This window comes from Pseudophryne corroboree, chromosome 12, assembly GCF_028390025.1.
Source record: "Pseudophryne corroboree isolate aPseCor3 chromosome 12, aPseCor3.hap2, whole genome shotgun sequence".
Classification (NCBI taxonomy): Eukaryota; Metazoa; Chordata; class Amphibia; order Anura; family Myobatrachidae; genus Pseudophryne; species Pseudophryne corroboree.
The window spans coordinates 30,624,978-30,641,406 of NC_086455.1; the positions used below are offsets into that span (position 1 = coordinate 30,624,978).

The 16,429-nt window shown below is 42.9% G+C and overlaps 1 protein-coding gene across 7 annotated transcripts in view; it reads left to right on the top strand.

The window, feature by feature from the left end:
• The window catches only part of SLC8A3 (solute carrier family 8 member A3), a 349,513-nt gene extending 337,018 nt beyond the window's left edge, over window positions 1-12,495 (top strand). For all 7 annotated transcript variants that reach the window (XM_063947302.1, XM_063947303.1, XM_063947298.1 and 4 more), the window contains 4 exons: window positions 1,963-2,093; window positions 2,907-3,006; window positions 6,081-6,356; window positions 10,366-12,495. In XM_063947302.1, the coding sequence (XP_063803372.1) occupies window positions 1,963-2,093; window positions 2,907-3,006; window positions 6,081-6,356; window positions 10,366-10,742 (884 nt within the window). In that variant the 3' untranslated portion in view covers window positions 10,743-12,495. The remainder of the gene's footprint in view (window positions 1-1,962; window positions 2,094-2,906; window positions 3,007-6,080; window positions 6,357-10,365) is intronic.
• Window positions 12,496-16,429: the final 3,934 nt, after the last annotated feature.

Consider the following 16,429-nt stretch of genomic DNA (forward strand, 5'->3'; position numbering starts at 1 on the left):
GTGCAAACATCCATTTGGCGCTTTGTACAAATCATGTGCTCTTATTTTATCTCTAATCTTGACATTACTTGAAATATTGCTTTGATAGTATTTAGAATATTAATTAGGAATAAGTTAGAACTTAAATATTGCTGGGAAATAAGAAGCACTTAACCCATTTAGAGAGACTTATCTCCAACTGTTCCTACCATCCATTAACCACTATGTTAGGACTTCATTGAACTGTCATTGATTTCCAGGGGCCGTGTAAGATTTTACAGCAGATTTTTCTCTAAAATTGCTTAAACTGAAAATATCCCCGTTCTTCGATATTGGCCAGTTGCAATATAAAATTGTGTTTTTCTTCTCGTTAATTTAAGTATTACCGTCCATTCTTCTACACTGCTAATGACAGTTCACAAGGAATAATGGATCTTACCGGTCTGTTCTTAATACCAATTCATGTTTTATTACTATGGTTGTTCCCAAGTGCAAATCGATGCGGAGCATATGATTTACTATCGGAGCAATTCAATTGTTGCTCCATTTAGGCACGTAGCCATGGGGCTGACATTTTTCTCGCAGCTTCCTGAGGGGCGAGGAAAAAATTTGTGTAAAGTCTGCACTTTGGGCCTCCAAACAGGAGTTTGGATGCCCAAAGCAGGGAGTTTAGACAGGTTTAGCAGTTTTAGGTGGCTAAACCCGGTCTGTTTGGGCATGACATGCCTTAAACTGTAACACAGGTGTCATAAGGCAAGCTCAGGAAGGACAGAAACCTCCCGTGGAGTATGTGCTATGTCCATGGGTCGCACAAACACAATTGAATTGTGACAATTTTTTCTAAAAAGCCCATCTAAACAAGACTTTTTAGATGCCCAAAACAGGATGCAGTTAAGTTTGAAATACCGACTGCATACCGACAGCAGTCAAAATGGCAGCGGTATTCCCACTAGGGTGGTGGTCCACACCGCCACCTGAGGAGGAATATAATAGTGTGGCAAGCGCAGCTAGCCTGCGAGGGGACACGCTGCTCTCGATGTTTGGATTTTGACTGTCAGGATTTCGACTGTCGGGAAATGATACTGAATCCCCCAAAACAATTGAATCGGCCCCAATATGTCTATAAAGGTTGATGAACAAGTATTTCTAAATTCTTGTAAAAAAAAATATGTGCAGCTAGTTTTGGTTAGACCCACGGTTGCTTAGACAGTTGTGCAAATAGCAGACAACTATAGATCCCATTGAAATCAGCCCCCTGCGAGCTTGCTGCGCTTGCCACGCTCGCCCACTCTATAGTGTCTTATACACCAATGAGTGGGAATAGCCCCTGCTAGCCGGGATTCTGGCTGTCAGGATTGTCAGTGGTCGGGATTCCGGCGTCTGTATCCTGACCGCCGGATTCCTACTGCCGTTCATGTAACCGCATCCCGTGCAAGGCACCTCTATATGAAAGCTAGAGGACATAAATATCAAACCTAAAATTGTAGTTTGAACTCCGTGTTCCCTATTAAATGATCACTAAGCCTAAAGCTGCTTCCAACAAAGTTGTGTTGTTTGAATTTACTACTGTATTCTGATCAACAGCGACACAACGGTGGATAAAAATCAGCTGGTCTATGTCCTCCAAAATGTAGATAGAGCAGAGTGAGGGCTTATTGTAATGCAGAATTGGCAAGTATACTGAATACGAAACATGACATTTCTGGAAAAACCACTTGCTATTAATACATTATCAATGTTTAATTTATAAACATTGATTGACAATTAGACAAAATATCCAATTTTATGGGTACGCTCTATGGGCAAGTAATGACTCTCTATGACATGTAATGACTTTGTAAGAGGCTGTTTTTGCTAGATTAGGATAAAGTTTTTTTTAGCAAGCAAATGAATATAATAGCAGAAAGAAGAAGTTAGAAGCCAAGTATTCATCTCTTATAAGACCATAGGAAAGTTTTTCTAAGCACGTCTGTTCTTTTCTAGCGGCTGAACTTGGGGAAAGGAAGCTCTCGATGGAGGAAGAAGAAGCCAGACGTATTGCAGAGATGGGGAAACCTGTTCTGGGTGAACACCCAAAACTCGAGGTCATCATTGAAGAGTCTTATGAATTCAAGGTGAGCGCACTTCCGTTGGGCCAACATCTAAAAGAAAATAATGTTTCAACTTATCTAGAAAATGATTTCACGTACATGTGACATAACTGAGCACCGTTGTCCACTGAAGGTATAAACAGCCAATCAACGTCTGTCGTTTACTGTATCTAGCACAGTCTATGAAATGACAGATGGGATCTGATTCAATTATTTGTCTCCACGGCTGCCACTAGATGGCGCCATTCGGACGTGCATTCATCCAGTTAGATACATTTCAGCTGTCGGCCTCCTGAGGTGCGAGATGAAATGTGCGTAAACTCTGTGGTTTGGGCTCTCAAATGGGAGTTTAAGCACCCTAACATGTACTTTAGACAGATGTACAGTAGCCGATTTGCATGGCTAAACCTGGTACTAAAGGGCATGCACGGCCAATGGGGGCAACAACTGAGCAGCCCCATGGCGCACCCAATACGTTTGGGCACCCACAAATCAATTGAATTGGCCCCTTAGAATCTGATCGGCTTGCTATGGGGGTAACTTCTCCACTTTGCCACTCACAAAGATTTGATACATCTCCCCTTACAGTTTATTCTTAAATTTCTACTCAAACGTATAAATTATTGATATAGAAATATTTTAGTTGCATACACGCAGAGTCAAAATTCACCTGTGGAAAGACCGCATGGAGTGCGCATTTCTATCAGGCTGTTCTGTTGAGTAAGACCACATTAGAGTAGAGTGCCTACTATATGAATCTCTGTGTAAGTAGTGGTGAATGTCTTACGCAGTCGGTCATTCTTCATTATGCGGGTATTTTTCATTCTCTCTTGGTAGAGCACAGTGGACAAGCTCATTAAGAAGACTAACCTTGCCTTGGTGGTAGGGACTCATTCCTGGAGAGATCAGTTTATGGAAGCGATTACCGTCAGTGCAGGTAAACTTGGCCAAAAACATCGACAACATTTACAAATGAAATATTTTAACTATCTTATAATTATTTCAATGCGGTCTCCAAGATGTATAGTCTCAATTAATTTGTGTACGGATAGCTTAGACTTGATTTTAGAGATGAGCGGGTTCGGTTTTAATTGGATTCACTCGGATCTCAAAACGGTATCTTATTGGCTCACGGATGTCGCGTGTTTTGGATAGCCAATAAGAAAAATCGGTGAGACCCGAGTAAATCCGAGTAAAACCGAACCCGCGCATCTCTACTCGATTTAGGTTCAATCTTGTCGAAATCATGTTAAGCAAATGCAGAAATTGTATATAGTAACCCAGGGCACAGGTAATTCATAAAGGACTTAAACCTATGTTATTGTGGTATCTTGGACGTATTAATGATACCCCTTTCACACCGCACAAATAACCCGGTATCGACCCAGCATATTGCCAGGTCGACACGGGTCAGCGTGCGGTGTGAGAGCGCTATAGCCGAAATCCCGGGTCGCCTGACCCGGCAATTCAACCCGGGAATAAAGCAGTGTTATTCCCGGGTTGAATACCGGGTCAATGGCAGCATAAACGGGTTCTCAGGTCAATGCGTCCCGGTACCCGTTCACTACAACAGGGAGAGGTGGCGCGGAGATGATCTCATCTCCCAGCACCGCCTCCGCCCCCGCTGCCGACTCCGCCCCCCGCCGCTATGGCAACCCGCCCGGCATATTGCCGGGTCAGGGAAGCCAGCGGCAGCGTCCAATGCCGGATCCCACCCGGGAAGGACCCGTTTCAAATTCCCAGGTGGGATCCGGCATTGGCAGCGTGAAAGGGACTTGATTAAGGTATTTAAGGGGGAATTATTAAGTTCTCATGTTGTATTATTATTTTGTGATCAGATCGGCATTTTCTTCATATGTGACTGTACGGCGATTTTAAAGCTCTTTTGGTTTCACTGAACTTATTCTGCCTTTACCTGAAGGTTGCGCTAAGAGGTAATAATGTGACATTGTTACTGTTTTATGCTGTTCTAGTATTATTTTCTTCAGTGGATCAGGGGCACTGGGGATGAATTTGCGGAACCAAGGGGGCAGTGTCCTGGGAAGGTTCGGGAACCAATAGCAACAAAACAGAGTTTAATTTGATAAACTGCACTAGGACATTTAAATGGTCTATTGGCTTTTTGCTATAGAGATGCAGCAAGGTGCATACTGGTCTGACAATTGCCTGTTCGTGTTGTCTTTGTGAATTATGCAATAAAACAATGCAATCTTGCTATAATTTTATATATATATATATATATATATATATATATATATATATATATATATAACAATGCACAGCAGGCGGCACTCACGGCTTTAGAAAGAAACACAGGAATCCTGACACCCGGTATACCGACACCTTTTCTCCCTCTTGGGGGTCCACGCCCCCCCTGGAGGGAGAATAGATAGCGTGGCACCGTGCCCGCAACGTGGCAAACGCAGCGAGCCTGAAAGGGGCTCATATGCGCTCGCCCAGCTGTTGGTATGCCGGCGGTCAGGATTCCGGCGCCAGTATGCTGTCCGCCGGGAGCCCGGTCGCCAGCATACCATACTACACCCACATACAACTTGTATCTACTGTACATTGTGTCGCACGCATGTTGCATAGTAAAAATGTGTGTACAATAATAGGGCACGATAGACTGTGGAACAGCTGTTTTTAAGCATAAAAGCATAACATTGGTACTCCCCATGTTGTTCAGGTTTTAAGTAAATCCATGCTTGGCCACAGCTGACTTAATTAGTACCTCAGTCAATTTGATTTAGCCATCTGTGCCATGGAGATTTTTAAAACCTGAACTGTCAGGGTGCCTCAAGGACAGAGTGTGGGAACCACCGTATCACATTTGATCACATCACATTTGTAAATACATAACAATCGGATAAGTAGGTGCTAACAGACAGAGCTGTCCGTTTTTGATGCAAGAATGGTCACTTGGGGTCTTGGGTCAACAGACCGATAAACACAAGTTTCCATTGTTTAGCAAGATAATGGGGATTATTCATGAAGCAGGGAAAAGAGTGGAGAAGTGAGCCAGTGGAGAAGTTGCCCATGGCAACCAATCACTATTGACATAACATTTATAATTTGCATACTATACAATTGTACGGCGCAGCATATTTGTTGCATGGGCAACTTCTCCACAGGCTCACTTCTCCACTATTTTCACTGCTTCATGAATTTATTTGTTCTTTTCAAACAGTGAAAATATTAAGTTTTTCAATATAGAACACAAGCAGAACTTGTGAAAGGGATATGGTCCTTAGGTCGACCTCAGTTAGGTCGACATGGACATTCTGTCGACACATGAAAAGGACGACATGAGTTTTTCACAATTTTTTTTAACTTTTTTCATACTTTACGATCAACGTGGACTACGATTGGGAATAGTAGGCTTGCCCAAAGTTCAGTCGCCATGCGAGGGGACACGGAGCACTAATTGGGTTCCCGGTCACTTTACGAAGAAAATGACACCAAACCCCCCAAAAAAAACTCATGTCGACATTTTCCCATGTCGATCTTTTCCAGCTGTCGACCAATACTGGTTGACCTAAATAAGGTCGACCCAACAAACCCATTCCCTTATAAAAACTTGGTTTTCTTTTTATACAAACTACACATTTTGCAATATTTTACTGCAATGCATTTAATATTAATTACTAAGGGTAATCCTTGATGTCACCATGGATACTTCTTGATGAAGCAGGCAGGGAGGCCTGAATCAGGACTTGCCTACATTACGGAGCTAGTAGATTCCATTTATACTTTATGTGATCTAATACGATACTGATATGTCTGCTAGAGCTATATGAAATGGGTTGGACAACTTCCAAGGGCAGGCATCAGTCCATGACTTGCCTCATCAGTTAGTGTTGACCCAATTTCCTAGTGAAGTGGTTTATCAAACTCTCGAGAATAGTGGCTCATTCAGGAGACTGTCTGTTCCCACTGTGTGAAGGAAAGAAACGCACCAATTTTGTTGTGTGTCCAAGCTGTTAAGCCTGTTTTCTTCTCTGTTAAATGTAGCTGGAGATGAAGATGAAGATGAGTCTGGGGAGGAACGTCTGCCATCTTGTTTTGACTACGTCATGCACTTCCTGACCGTGTTCTGGAAAGTACTCTTTGCATGTGTTCCCCCCACAGAATATTTGAATGGATGGGCGTGCTTTGTTGTGTCAATAATCATCATTGGCATCCTTACCGCCATTATTGGAGACCTTGCTTCTCATTTTGGCTGTACCATCGGATTGAAAGACTCTGTAACTGCGGTCGTGTTTGTGGCCTTTGGCACATCTGTGCCTGGTAAGTTAAATCTTAATTACAGAAAAATCTCAACCACCTAATGAAGCAGTTCTCAAGCTGTGGGTCGCCACCCAAGTGGCACGATCATCTCCGCATGGGGTCGCAACTCCCATGTTGCTATCCACCAGGGTGTTGACTCCTCTCATCTCTCAGCCAGTGATCTGGGGAGCCTGTAAAATCAGTTGAATTGTCTGTTACTTCAGAATCCTTAGATCACTGACTTAGAGATTTGAGGAGTCATCAGGTAGATACAGTATAACGTGCAGAGAGAGTTAGATTTGGGAGGGTTATATTGTTTCTGTGCAGGGTAAATACTGGCTGTTTTATTTTTACACTGCAATTTATATTTCAGTTTGAACACACCCCACCCAAATGTAATGCCACCTACACACTCTGCGATCCGCTGCAGAGCTGCCCGACAGCGGATACGGGCGACCCGGCAGCAGGGGGGAGGTGACGGAAGGAGTGAAGTTTCTTCACTTTCCCCGTCACCTGGCTCCATAGCAGTGCATGCTAATATGGACGAGATTGTCCATATTGGCCTGCATGCATAAGCGACCCGGCACCAACGATGAACGAGCGCAGGGCCACGCATCGTTCATGCCTACACACTGCACGATATGAACGAGTTCTCGTTCATTAATGAACGAGAACGTTCATATCGTTAAGGGAAATCTTTAAGTGTGTAGGGCCCTTAACTCTCTCTGTCACATGTTCTATCTGCCTCACTTGCACTGCACATGGTTTTGCCCATTAGAGATAAATGTTGCTGTTGTGATCAGGTCTGAATTAGGCCCTATATTCCCTATGATGTGACCACACATACTGTACACACAATAGTGCTATTTTATTTTACCAGAATCTAATTTTCTTAATGGTAGGTGTTTAGATTGTGGAAACCAGAGTACCCGGGGAAAGCACATGGAGAACATGTTAATAAACCATGTTGTGCCTAGGCGCAGCAAACTAGCCAAGATAACTGTGGACCCATCTGTACAAGCTACACATAGATAGCGAAATAGTGCATTTATGTTAATACTAGTTAGTGGCCCGTCAAAATGATGGAACAACATAACAGCAAAGTCAGCATCGGTGGCTGTTGGAGCCCGAACGGAGCAACACTTTAATTGCTTTATCAGGCGCGATCTAGTGGTCACCGGTACGCAAAATACTTGCATTACCCCCCCATAGAGGTGAGCACTGGCCTTTTTATTATATAGGATGCTCAGTAGGGCATATGAGGCAAATCACTAGCATTTGCAACAAAATTACAGTAGTCTACAGATGTGTATACTTATACCCCACTCGTAGAGATGTTGCTTACTGGTTGTAAATGTTAAAGTTGCATTACCCTATTTGTACACAATATAATAATATAATGATGTATCCTATACACATGAGAGAACAGTGGGGGTCATTCCGAGTTGTTCGCTCATTATTTTTTTAGATACGGAGCAATTAGTCGCAAACTGCGCATGCGCAATGTACGCAGCGCGCCTGTGCCAAGTAAATTAGCACAAAAGTTTGGTATTTTACTCACGGCGTAACAAAGTTTTTTCATCGTTCTGCTGATCGTAGTGTGATTGACAGGAAGTGGGTGTTTTTGGGCGGAAACTGGCCGTTTTCTGGGAAAAACGCGGGAGTGTCTGGAGAAACGGGGGAGTGGCTGGACGAACGCTGGGCGTGTGTGTGACGTCAAACCAGGAACGAAACTGACTGAACTGATCGCAGTGGCAGAGTAAGTCTGGAGCTACTCAGAAACTGCTAAGAAATTTCTATTCGCAATTCTGCTAATCTTTCGTTCGCAATTCTGCTATGCTAAGATTCACTCCCAGAGGGCAGCGGCTTAGCGTGTGCAATGCTGCTAAAAGCAGCTAGCGAGCGAACAACTCGGAATCACCCCCACTGTCTGCACAGTTATTAATAAATGTATTTTAAATATAAAATGTAATAACATATTTGCAACTACACTTACAAGTACAAAGTGAATTAAATAAAATCTAAACATCTATTGTTTTCCCCTTAAAATATTGAAATGGGAAATCTTTCCTGACGTAGTCCAAATGAAAAGTAATGTGAATAGATGGGATGCAGTTAAGATACCAGAATTTGGCATCCCGGCAGTCGAGATGTGAGACGCCAGAATCCTGGTCAAGTGGACTTTAATACTGCTGGGGGTTAGGCTATGGGGGTGGGTGGGTTAGGCTGTGGGGAGAGGGGGTTAGGCACTCCCGGGAAGGATTAGGGTTAGGCTGGGGGGGAGGGAGGCTTAGGTGTAGGCTGCGTGGAGGGGAGGTTAGGGTTAGGCAGCACTGAGGAGGGTTAGGCTACTGGGTGGGTTACGGTTAGGCTGCAAGAAAGGTGGATAGGTGAGGGGGGGGGGGGGTCAGGGTTAGCTCACCTTTTGGGGACTGTCTTGATTTTCATCTCCAGGATGCCACTGTCGGTATATTGACAGCCGGCATCCTGGGCACCGGGATATTACATGTATTACGAATAGATGTCTGCAACTTTATTTGATAGCACTTTAAAAAATTGCTTCAAAGCTATATCGGCATAATTGCAGACTGCTTGAGCGTGAGGGAGCAGCCAGGTTGGCTCAGAGAGGGAAGGCTGACTTGATATAGGGGGCGGTGCTAAGGAGGTTGTGTGGGAGGTGTTTCTGTATGATTGGATCATCATGTCTACGCCCCCACTATATATTGTTGAAATTACCGGCATTGTAAAGCAGAGGGTGTGGCTACAATTGCCCGATTAAGCGTGAATTGTACCATCACTCACCAGGTCCACCCACTTCAGTCGGTGGCAGGTAGAAGCTAGCTCCGGGAGATTTGCACACTCTTCCAGGCGGCCGTGAGCATCTCCCAATTTTCTGGAGCCTCCCAGCCATTCCGGGAGTGTAGGCAAGTACAGTATGACTATCCGCTGCCTTCTGACAGGTGTATTGTTGGCTGTAGCCAAATCTACTGAAGTCACAATAATTTGAACATTCGCTTACTGGACTTGGCTCATGTCTATGCTTGACGGTACTTTCCCTCACAATTTGCACCTCCTTCAGGCATAAATGTAAGAGTGTGCAAAAAAAATGTGAATTCTAATGTGCGTAGTGTTTTTGTACACAAGCTCAGTACAGAAATGTGCATGACGTGCCTGTTAAGTGACATCACTGCCTGATGTGGCAACTTAGGTCATTCAGTTGACAGGTTTAATATCGGTTCAACCAACAAGATGTCCGCCTCAGCTGTGTGCAGCTGATAACTGACTCTGAAAGCCATGAAATATAATCCGTGAAATCACATTTTTAAGGCTGTAAATGTAGGTGCTTCCTAATGCACTTCTGAAATAAGGTATTTTGGGGGTCATTCCGAGTTGTTCGCTCGGTAAATTTCTTTGCATCGCAGCGATTTTCCGCTTAGTGCGCATGCGCAATGTCCGCACTGCGACTGCGCCAAGTAAATTTGCTATGCAGTTAGGAATTTTACTCACGGTTTTTTCCTCTTCTGGTGATCGTAATGTGATTGACAGGAAGTGGGTGTTTCTGGGCGGAAACAGGCCGTTTTAGGGGCGTGTGGGAAAAAACGCTACCGTTTATGGGAAAAACGCGGGAGTGGCTGGAGAAACGGAGGAGTGTCTGGGCGAACGCTGGGTGTGTTTGTGACGTCAAACCAGGAACGACAAGCACTGAACTGATCGCAGATGCCGAGTAAGTCTCGATTTACTCAGAAACTGCACAGAGATGTCTTATCGCAATATTGCGAATCTTTCGTTCGCAATTTTAAGAAGCTAAGATTCACTCCCAGTAGGCGGCGGCTTAGCGTGTGCAAAGCTGCTAAAAGCAGCTTGCGAGCGAACAACTCGGAATGAGGGCCCATGTTTTTAGGAAACAATGTAATATTGAAAGCAGGGTATTATGACAAGATGCAATATGTAAGAGAATGTCCTTTGAATGGGAAAATAGAGAATGTCCTACAACTACTAATACACTGTGTGCTATTGTCTTTTCTCCTAGATACATTTGCAAGCAAAGTTGCAGCTACACAGGATGTGTATGCAGACGCCTCAATCGGCAATGTTACCGGGAGCAACGCTGTTAATGTGTTCCTCGGCATTGGTATAGCCTGGTCCGTGGCTGCCATCTACTGGGCTTATCAGGGACAAGAGTTCCGTGTTTCAGCCGGGAGTTTAGCTTTCTCAGTAACCCTTTTCACCATTTTTGCATTTGTCTGCATCAGTGTCTTGCTGTATAGGAGGCGACCTAGTATTGGTGGAGAACTGGGTGGCTCCAGGGGCTGCAGACTTGCCACAACTTTGCTCTTTGTCACCTTGTGGTTACTTTACATCTTATTTTCCACTCTGGAAGCCTACTGTTACATCAAGGGGTTCTAAACAAAGCCAAGTTAAAGCTAGCAACAGAGTACTGCTCTTTTCTGTTGGCAGTCTCAACATCGTTGAGGATCTCCAGAGCAGAAATTGTACCAGCCAACCAGAGAGCAGCTCTGCAACTGCTGGAGATTACTGAATCCCAGCCCAAAGGACCTTCTCACTGGTATCAATGGTTGATGTGCATTTGGACAAAACAGCGGTACTCTGAGTTCCTGAGAATCCTATCGAGAAAAATGGAGCACTTTCTAGCCAACTATTACTAGGACAGGACAGTGGATACACTTTGAGTACTGGTCACTTTTGAATTCAAATAGCAGGAGGGAGCTATTTGTGCCACCTAAGGTACCAAGCAACACCCTGACATTGACCTGTGGTATAATAACCAGCAAGGATTCCTTATATCTGATTTATTTTAATTTTATTTTAAGTGTTTGTTTGTTCTCCAGAGTCGCTTTAAACACACCTTTGTATTTATTTCATATTTTTACTCAACCTTTGAAATGAATTAAAAAAAAAAAATAGAATATTCTCAATTTTAAACTGATTACACAATGGTAGCAAAATATCTGTCCTACGTTTTTAATTTAGAGTCACTGCAAACTGGAAAATCATGCAATTGGAGATGCCAAGGAGAAGTGAGGAACATATTGTTGTGACTCTCGTACGTTAACGCTATTGTCACCACCTAAACATCGCACTGCGTATTCCAAGGATACGTGAGTGCCAGCAATGGAGCGGAATCTTCTTGTGGGGAGAAGAGGAACAGATCAAACAGAATGGAGAGGAATAATAGTGGTCACCTTTATCAAAGCTTGTAAACCTCTGTACATACTTACATGTGTTCACCTGTTGCTGTTTGCCAGTGTGGTTTGATAGTGAGAGTCTATTCAAAACACAGTTGATTTTTTAATCCTATAATTTTACCTTTCTAATATCTGAGTACAGACAATTATACACAGAATATATACAGTATACATATATCACAGTTGAAAATAAAACAAAAAACCATGATCTTCCCATTCGGTGATGATGGGAGGTGTAGTCCGACAATGCCTACACCTGTTATATTGTAATTTTTGTTGGTCTGATACACTTTAGAGATAGAAAACCCAACAATTTTCCACCTGTATTTCAATGTTTATTTGGCGTTTCCCCCCCAAACACTCTGTTGCTTCTCCTTGCTCATTAAAAGCCAAAATTCTATTTATTTTTTTATACAAAACCTTTAGATTTTGCTGAATCCAGATGAAGATGACCCATTTCTCATCCATAATTTGCAATATTGCTTACAAATTCATTACATACTTGGGATTTTACAGGGAGATATATTTTTTATCTTGTATTGATGTGGATACATTTATCTATATGATCTATTCCTTCTATAAAATGCTGCTTTAAAATAATTTTACTGTGGTTTTATGTGGGGAGAGAGGGATCCAAGGTACTTTAAAATCAGTCCTGACAACTTCAGGTTGCAAGACTTGAATTTAAAAAAATACTTACATTTTATAAACATTTATGGAATGACCAGAAGATCTCACAAGAAAAACTATGCCGTTAAGTATGACCGGAGAAAACACTTACCTGCCTTCGGACGTGAACTAGTTAAGCCTATTGAGACTTAGCTGGCAATATAGATAATACTGTGAAGAGAGTGTCAACACAGGTTTCCTAAAAAGAGACTTACCTGCAATATTGTAATACATTTTGGAGTTACTGCAATTCGCAAAAAAAAATAAAAATGAAAATGTGCAAATATTGTAATAAATTCAATTAGCAAAAAAAAACAAAAAAAAAAAACATGAAAATGTGCATGAACACTTTAGAATATTTGCCTACTTTACCTTCATAACTTTTAGATGTGGAGGCATCATATGAAAGAAAAAGGTATCCGGACTATGGGTTGATAGTCATTAGGCCATCCTCATATAGTCGACATGGACAAAAGGTCGATATAATAGGTTGACACTGGAAAATGTTGACAGGTTCAAAAAATGTTGACAGGTTCATATGGTCAACACATGTTTTGGTTTTTTTTTTTCAGGTTTTTGGCCATATGCCATCCTTGACTATCCATGTCACAAATTATAACCTTTAGTAACCTTGTGGCGAGCGAAGCGAGACACCGTGTCTGACGTGTGGCAAGCAAAACATTTTTACAAGTGGTCCCAAATGCAAAAACCATCCACATTAATCCCAAAAATACCCCCCAAAAAGTGTCGACCATTTTTATGTTGACTATTGTCATATCGATCCTTTGACCCTGTTGACCTTTGTCCATGTCAACATTTTGCCGTGTTGACCTTTCAAATGTCAGCACGTTGCCTGTGTCGACCTTTTAACCATGTCGACATTGTGCCTGTTGACCATATGGGGTCGACCTAATGACTGTAGACCTGATGAATGTAGATCATGTATACCACACCCATAGAAAAAGTGGTGGGCAGGGTTTGATCAATCAGATCATTATCAATGGGCATTGGCATCCATTGCATCATCAAAACCTGTCCATCTCTGTTAAATAGAGTGACAGTTGGGTGATGACACAATCACATCATCACACCAATGCCACTCTTTGCTTGCTGAGCTTGGTAAAGATAGATTATGTCATTTGTACCGTGCCCCACCCTCCTTGCAGCATGCATGCGCCTTTTTGAACCTTCTAGCTCACAGGTTCTCAAACTCGGTCCTCAGGACCCCGCACAGTGCATGTTTTGCAGGTCTCCTCACAGAAGTGCAAGTAAAATGATTAACTCCACCTGCGGACCTTTTAAAATGTGTCAGTGAGTAATTAATACACCTGTGCACCAGCTGGGTTACCTGCAAAACATGCACTGTGTGGGGTAATGAGGACCCAGTTTGCAGACCTATGTTCTAGCTGCAATGAATACTTTAAAGCGCAATTATAGTCACAAGTATATAATGATTTTAGGGTGGCAAGTCCCATATATGCATTAAGTGAACACGTAGACACAAGACAGCTTGCTGCTATGTACAATTGAAAATAGGATATGTTAAGTTTAGCTGTACCAATGATCCACTGGCTTACACCGTTATTCAGCAAAATGCACATGTTAATAGATATTTTTTATTTTTTATTCCATGCTTAAGGTGTAATAGCGAGTGACACTGATCCATGTGCTTTTTGGTGTATGGGTTCATCCAAGGCATTTGGAAGTAAATGTCTTGTTGCTCTTGATACAGTGAATGGGATCTATTGTGTGCATACAGATATAGGCCCTCAGTCCGAGTTGATCGCTCGCTAGCAGTTTTTTAGCAAACACTATGCCGCCGCCCACTGGAAGTGTATTTTGGCTTAGCAGAAGTGCGAACAGTTGTGTCTCAGAGCGCCTGCAAAAAATGTTTGTGTAGTTTCAGAGTAGCTCAAAACCTACTCAGCGCTTGCGATCACTTTAGACTATTCAATTCCGTATTTGACGTCACACACCCGCCCAGCGTTCGCCCAGCCACGCCTGCGCATTTCCTGGCACGCCTGCGTTTTTCCGAACACTCCCTGAAAACAGTCAGTTGCCACCCAGAAATGCTCACTTCATGCCAATCACTCTGTAGCAACCAGGTGGACTGAAATGCATCGCTAGACCCTGTGCAAAATGACATAGTTCGTCGTGCCCGTACATCACGCGTTCGCATTGCGCCGCATGCGCAGAACTGCCTTTTTTTGCCTGATTGCTGCGCTGCAAACAAATGCAGCTAGCGATCAACTCGGAATGACCCCCATAGCCACAAAAAAAAGTACACGCAACGCCGTCTGTAAAATAGGTAACAAGCTCTGGAAGGACTGTGCAATAGTTAGTTATATCTCCCCCCTTTAATGTTTATTAAACCATGATTATTCCTGAGTTTGGAGGATTAGTATTCTGCACAACTAAAAATATATCATGTAAAGTGTTGATGATTTTCTTCTATTTTTTTAATAGCATTATTTTTTGTTGCTTCTGCTGTTAATGGATCGGAGTATAATTAAATAAACGGGCAACTTTTCCTATTCAGGTAACCTATTACTATAATTCAGAGTGCCGTACCATGATAATCATATGTTGGTAAATAGACATACTGCATAAATGACATGTTACATGGAAATACTTGTAGCGGTAATTACTCTAAAGGTCTCTTGCTAATTTTTCTATATTTCAGCAATAAGTCCGCTTCCTCAACCTACCATGGGCGTGAGAGGTTTTTTTTTGGCACTTCTAGGGAAGATTTATCAATGGAGACCTAAAGTACCAACCAATCAGCTCCTGTCCTTTTTCAATTGCAGCCTGTATAATGACGGTTGTGACCTGACTGGTTGGTACTTTATCTCTCTCTCCAAGTTTTGATAAATTGGGAAGGGGGTACTTTGTGGAAGTTTTTTTTTTTAATAGTTTTCATTTAACGATACTTTCCTGGAATGTCCCAAGAGATCCCTAAATCTTGGGAAGTCTCTTTGGACGACTTGGGAGTGTAGCCTACTCTCCTGGATCCCAAATCTTTCTTGAGAAGTGGGTGAGGTCTTGGTGCTGCAACTTGATGTGAATTGTGCCATCATAGTTCTAATACCAGGGTTGCTTTCCCTTTTGCTGCATGATGAACCACGTCATAGTAACATAAATGGGGTGGGACTAGGAAGAACATGACATTGTTCTGCACTTACCCTTTGCAATGTCTCTTTCCATAAAGCAGGCAAGCGGGGTTTTTATCCTAACTTGCAATTCCATATACAGTTTGACTGTATTAAGGCCCGTACACACTGGCCGATATATCGGCCGTTCTCTTGAACGGCCGATATATCGCAGGTCCGTCGGCCAGTGTGTACGGCCGATACGTCTGTGAACTCCATCGTTCACAGACGTATCGCATCGGGCCCGCAGCACAGCCAACGGCCAATATATCTACTGATATATTGGCGCGTCGCTGTCTGTGTACGCGACCGCCCGTACACATGCTGCGGCAGCCGGCCCAGTTCATGACGTCAGTCACCGACGGATTGGGCAGGTGTGTATGCTCAACACACTGCCCGATCCGTCCGTAGATATATCTGCCGATCAATTGATCGGCAGATATATCTTCCAGTGTGTACCTACCTTAATAGTTGTAAAACTTTCCCCACAGTCATTTCCTCGCTACTTGTGCCCTATTGTGAAGATCTATGTAGCTGAAACCGGAACCTGTGTTCCTACTTTCTCAGTGCTGAGATAATGGAAGATACTTTGTATAATTTCTGATATAAGCTTTCAACGTCTGGGGAAAATTAACCGAGCGGCGCTTTACAGAGCTGCAGCATCTTCAGGTTTCTGTGTCTGGATTTAAAAGAATAATATTATTACATGAATAATTTTGCGTTTAATATTATAGTCCCTTTAAATCCAGAGGCTGAAACCACCAGAGTCGCAGGGGCTTTGAAAAACGCCACTTTACCTTGTTACAATCTTAGGCTTGGTTATCTGTAATATGTAATATTTGGAACAAGCAATTCACAGTACGTGTTTCTGATGATCCACATACAGCTCTACAAGGTCACATGTTTTCACTGGGTGCGCACTGGATTGCGTGTTGTAGCAAACTGTCCAGGTATAACATGTTCATTGGATTACGAAGCTGCTGTAACGTGATCTTTTTAATGGTCCCCCTGTTTGATCAAACTCTATGTGGAATGAAAACTTGCGCTGCCCTCACAATCTGTCAAAGCC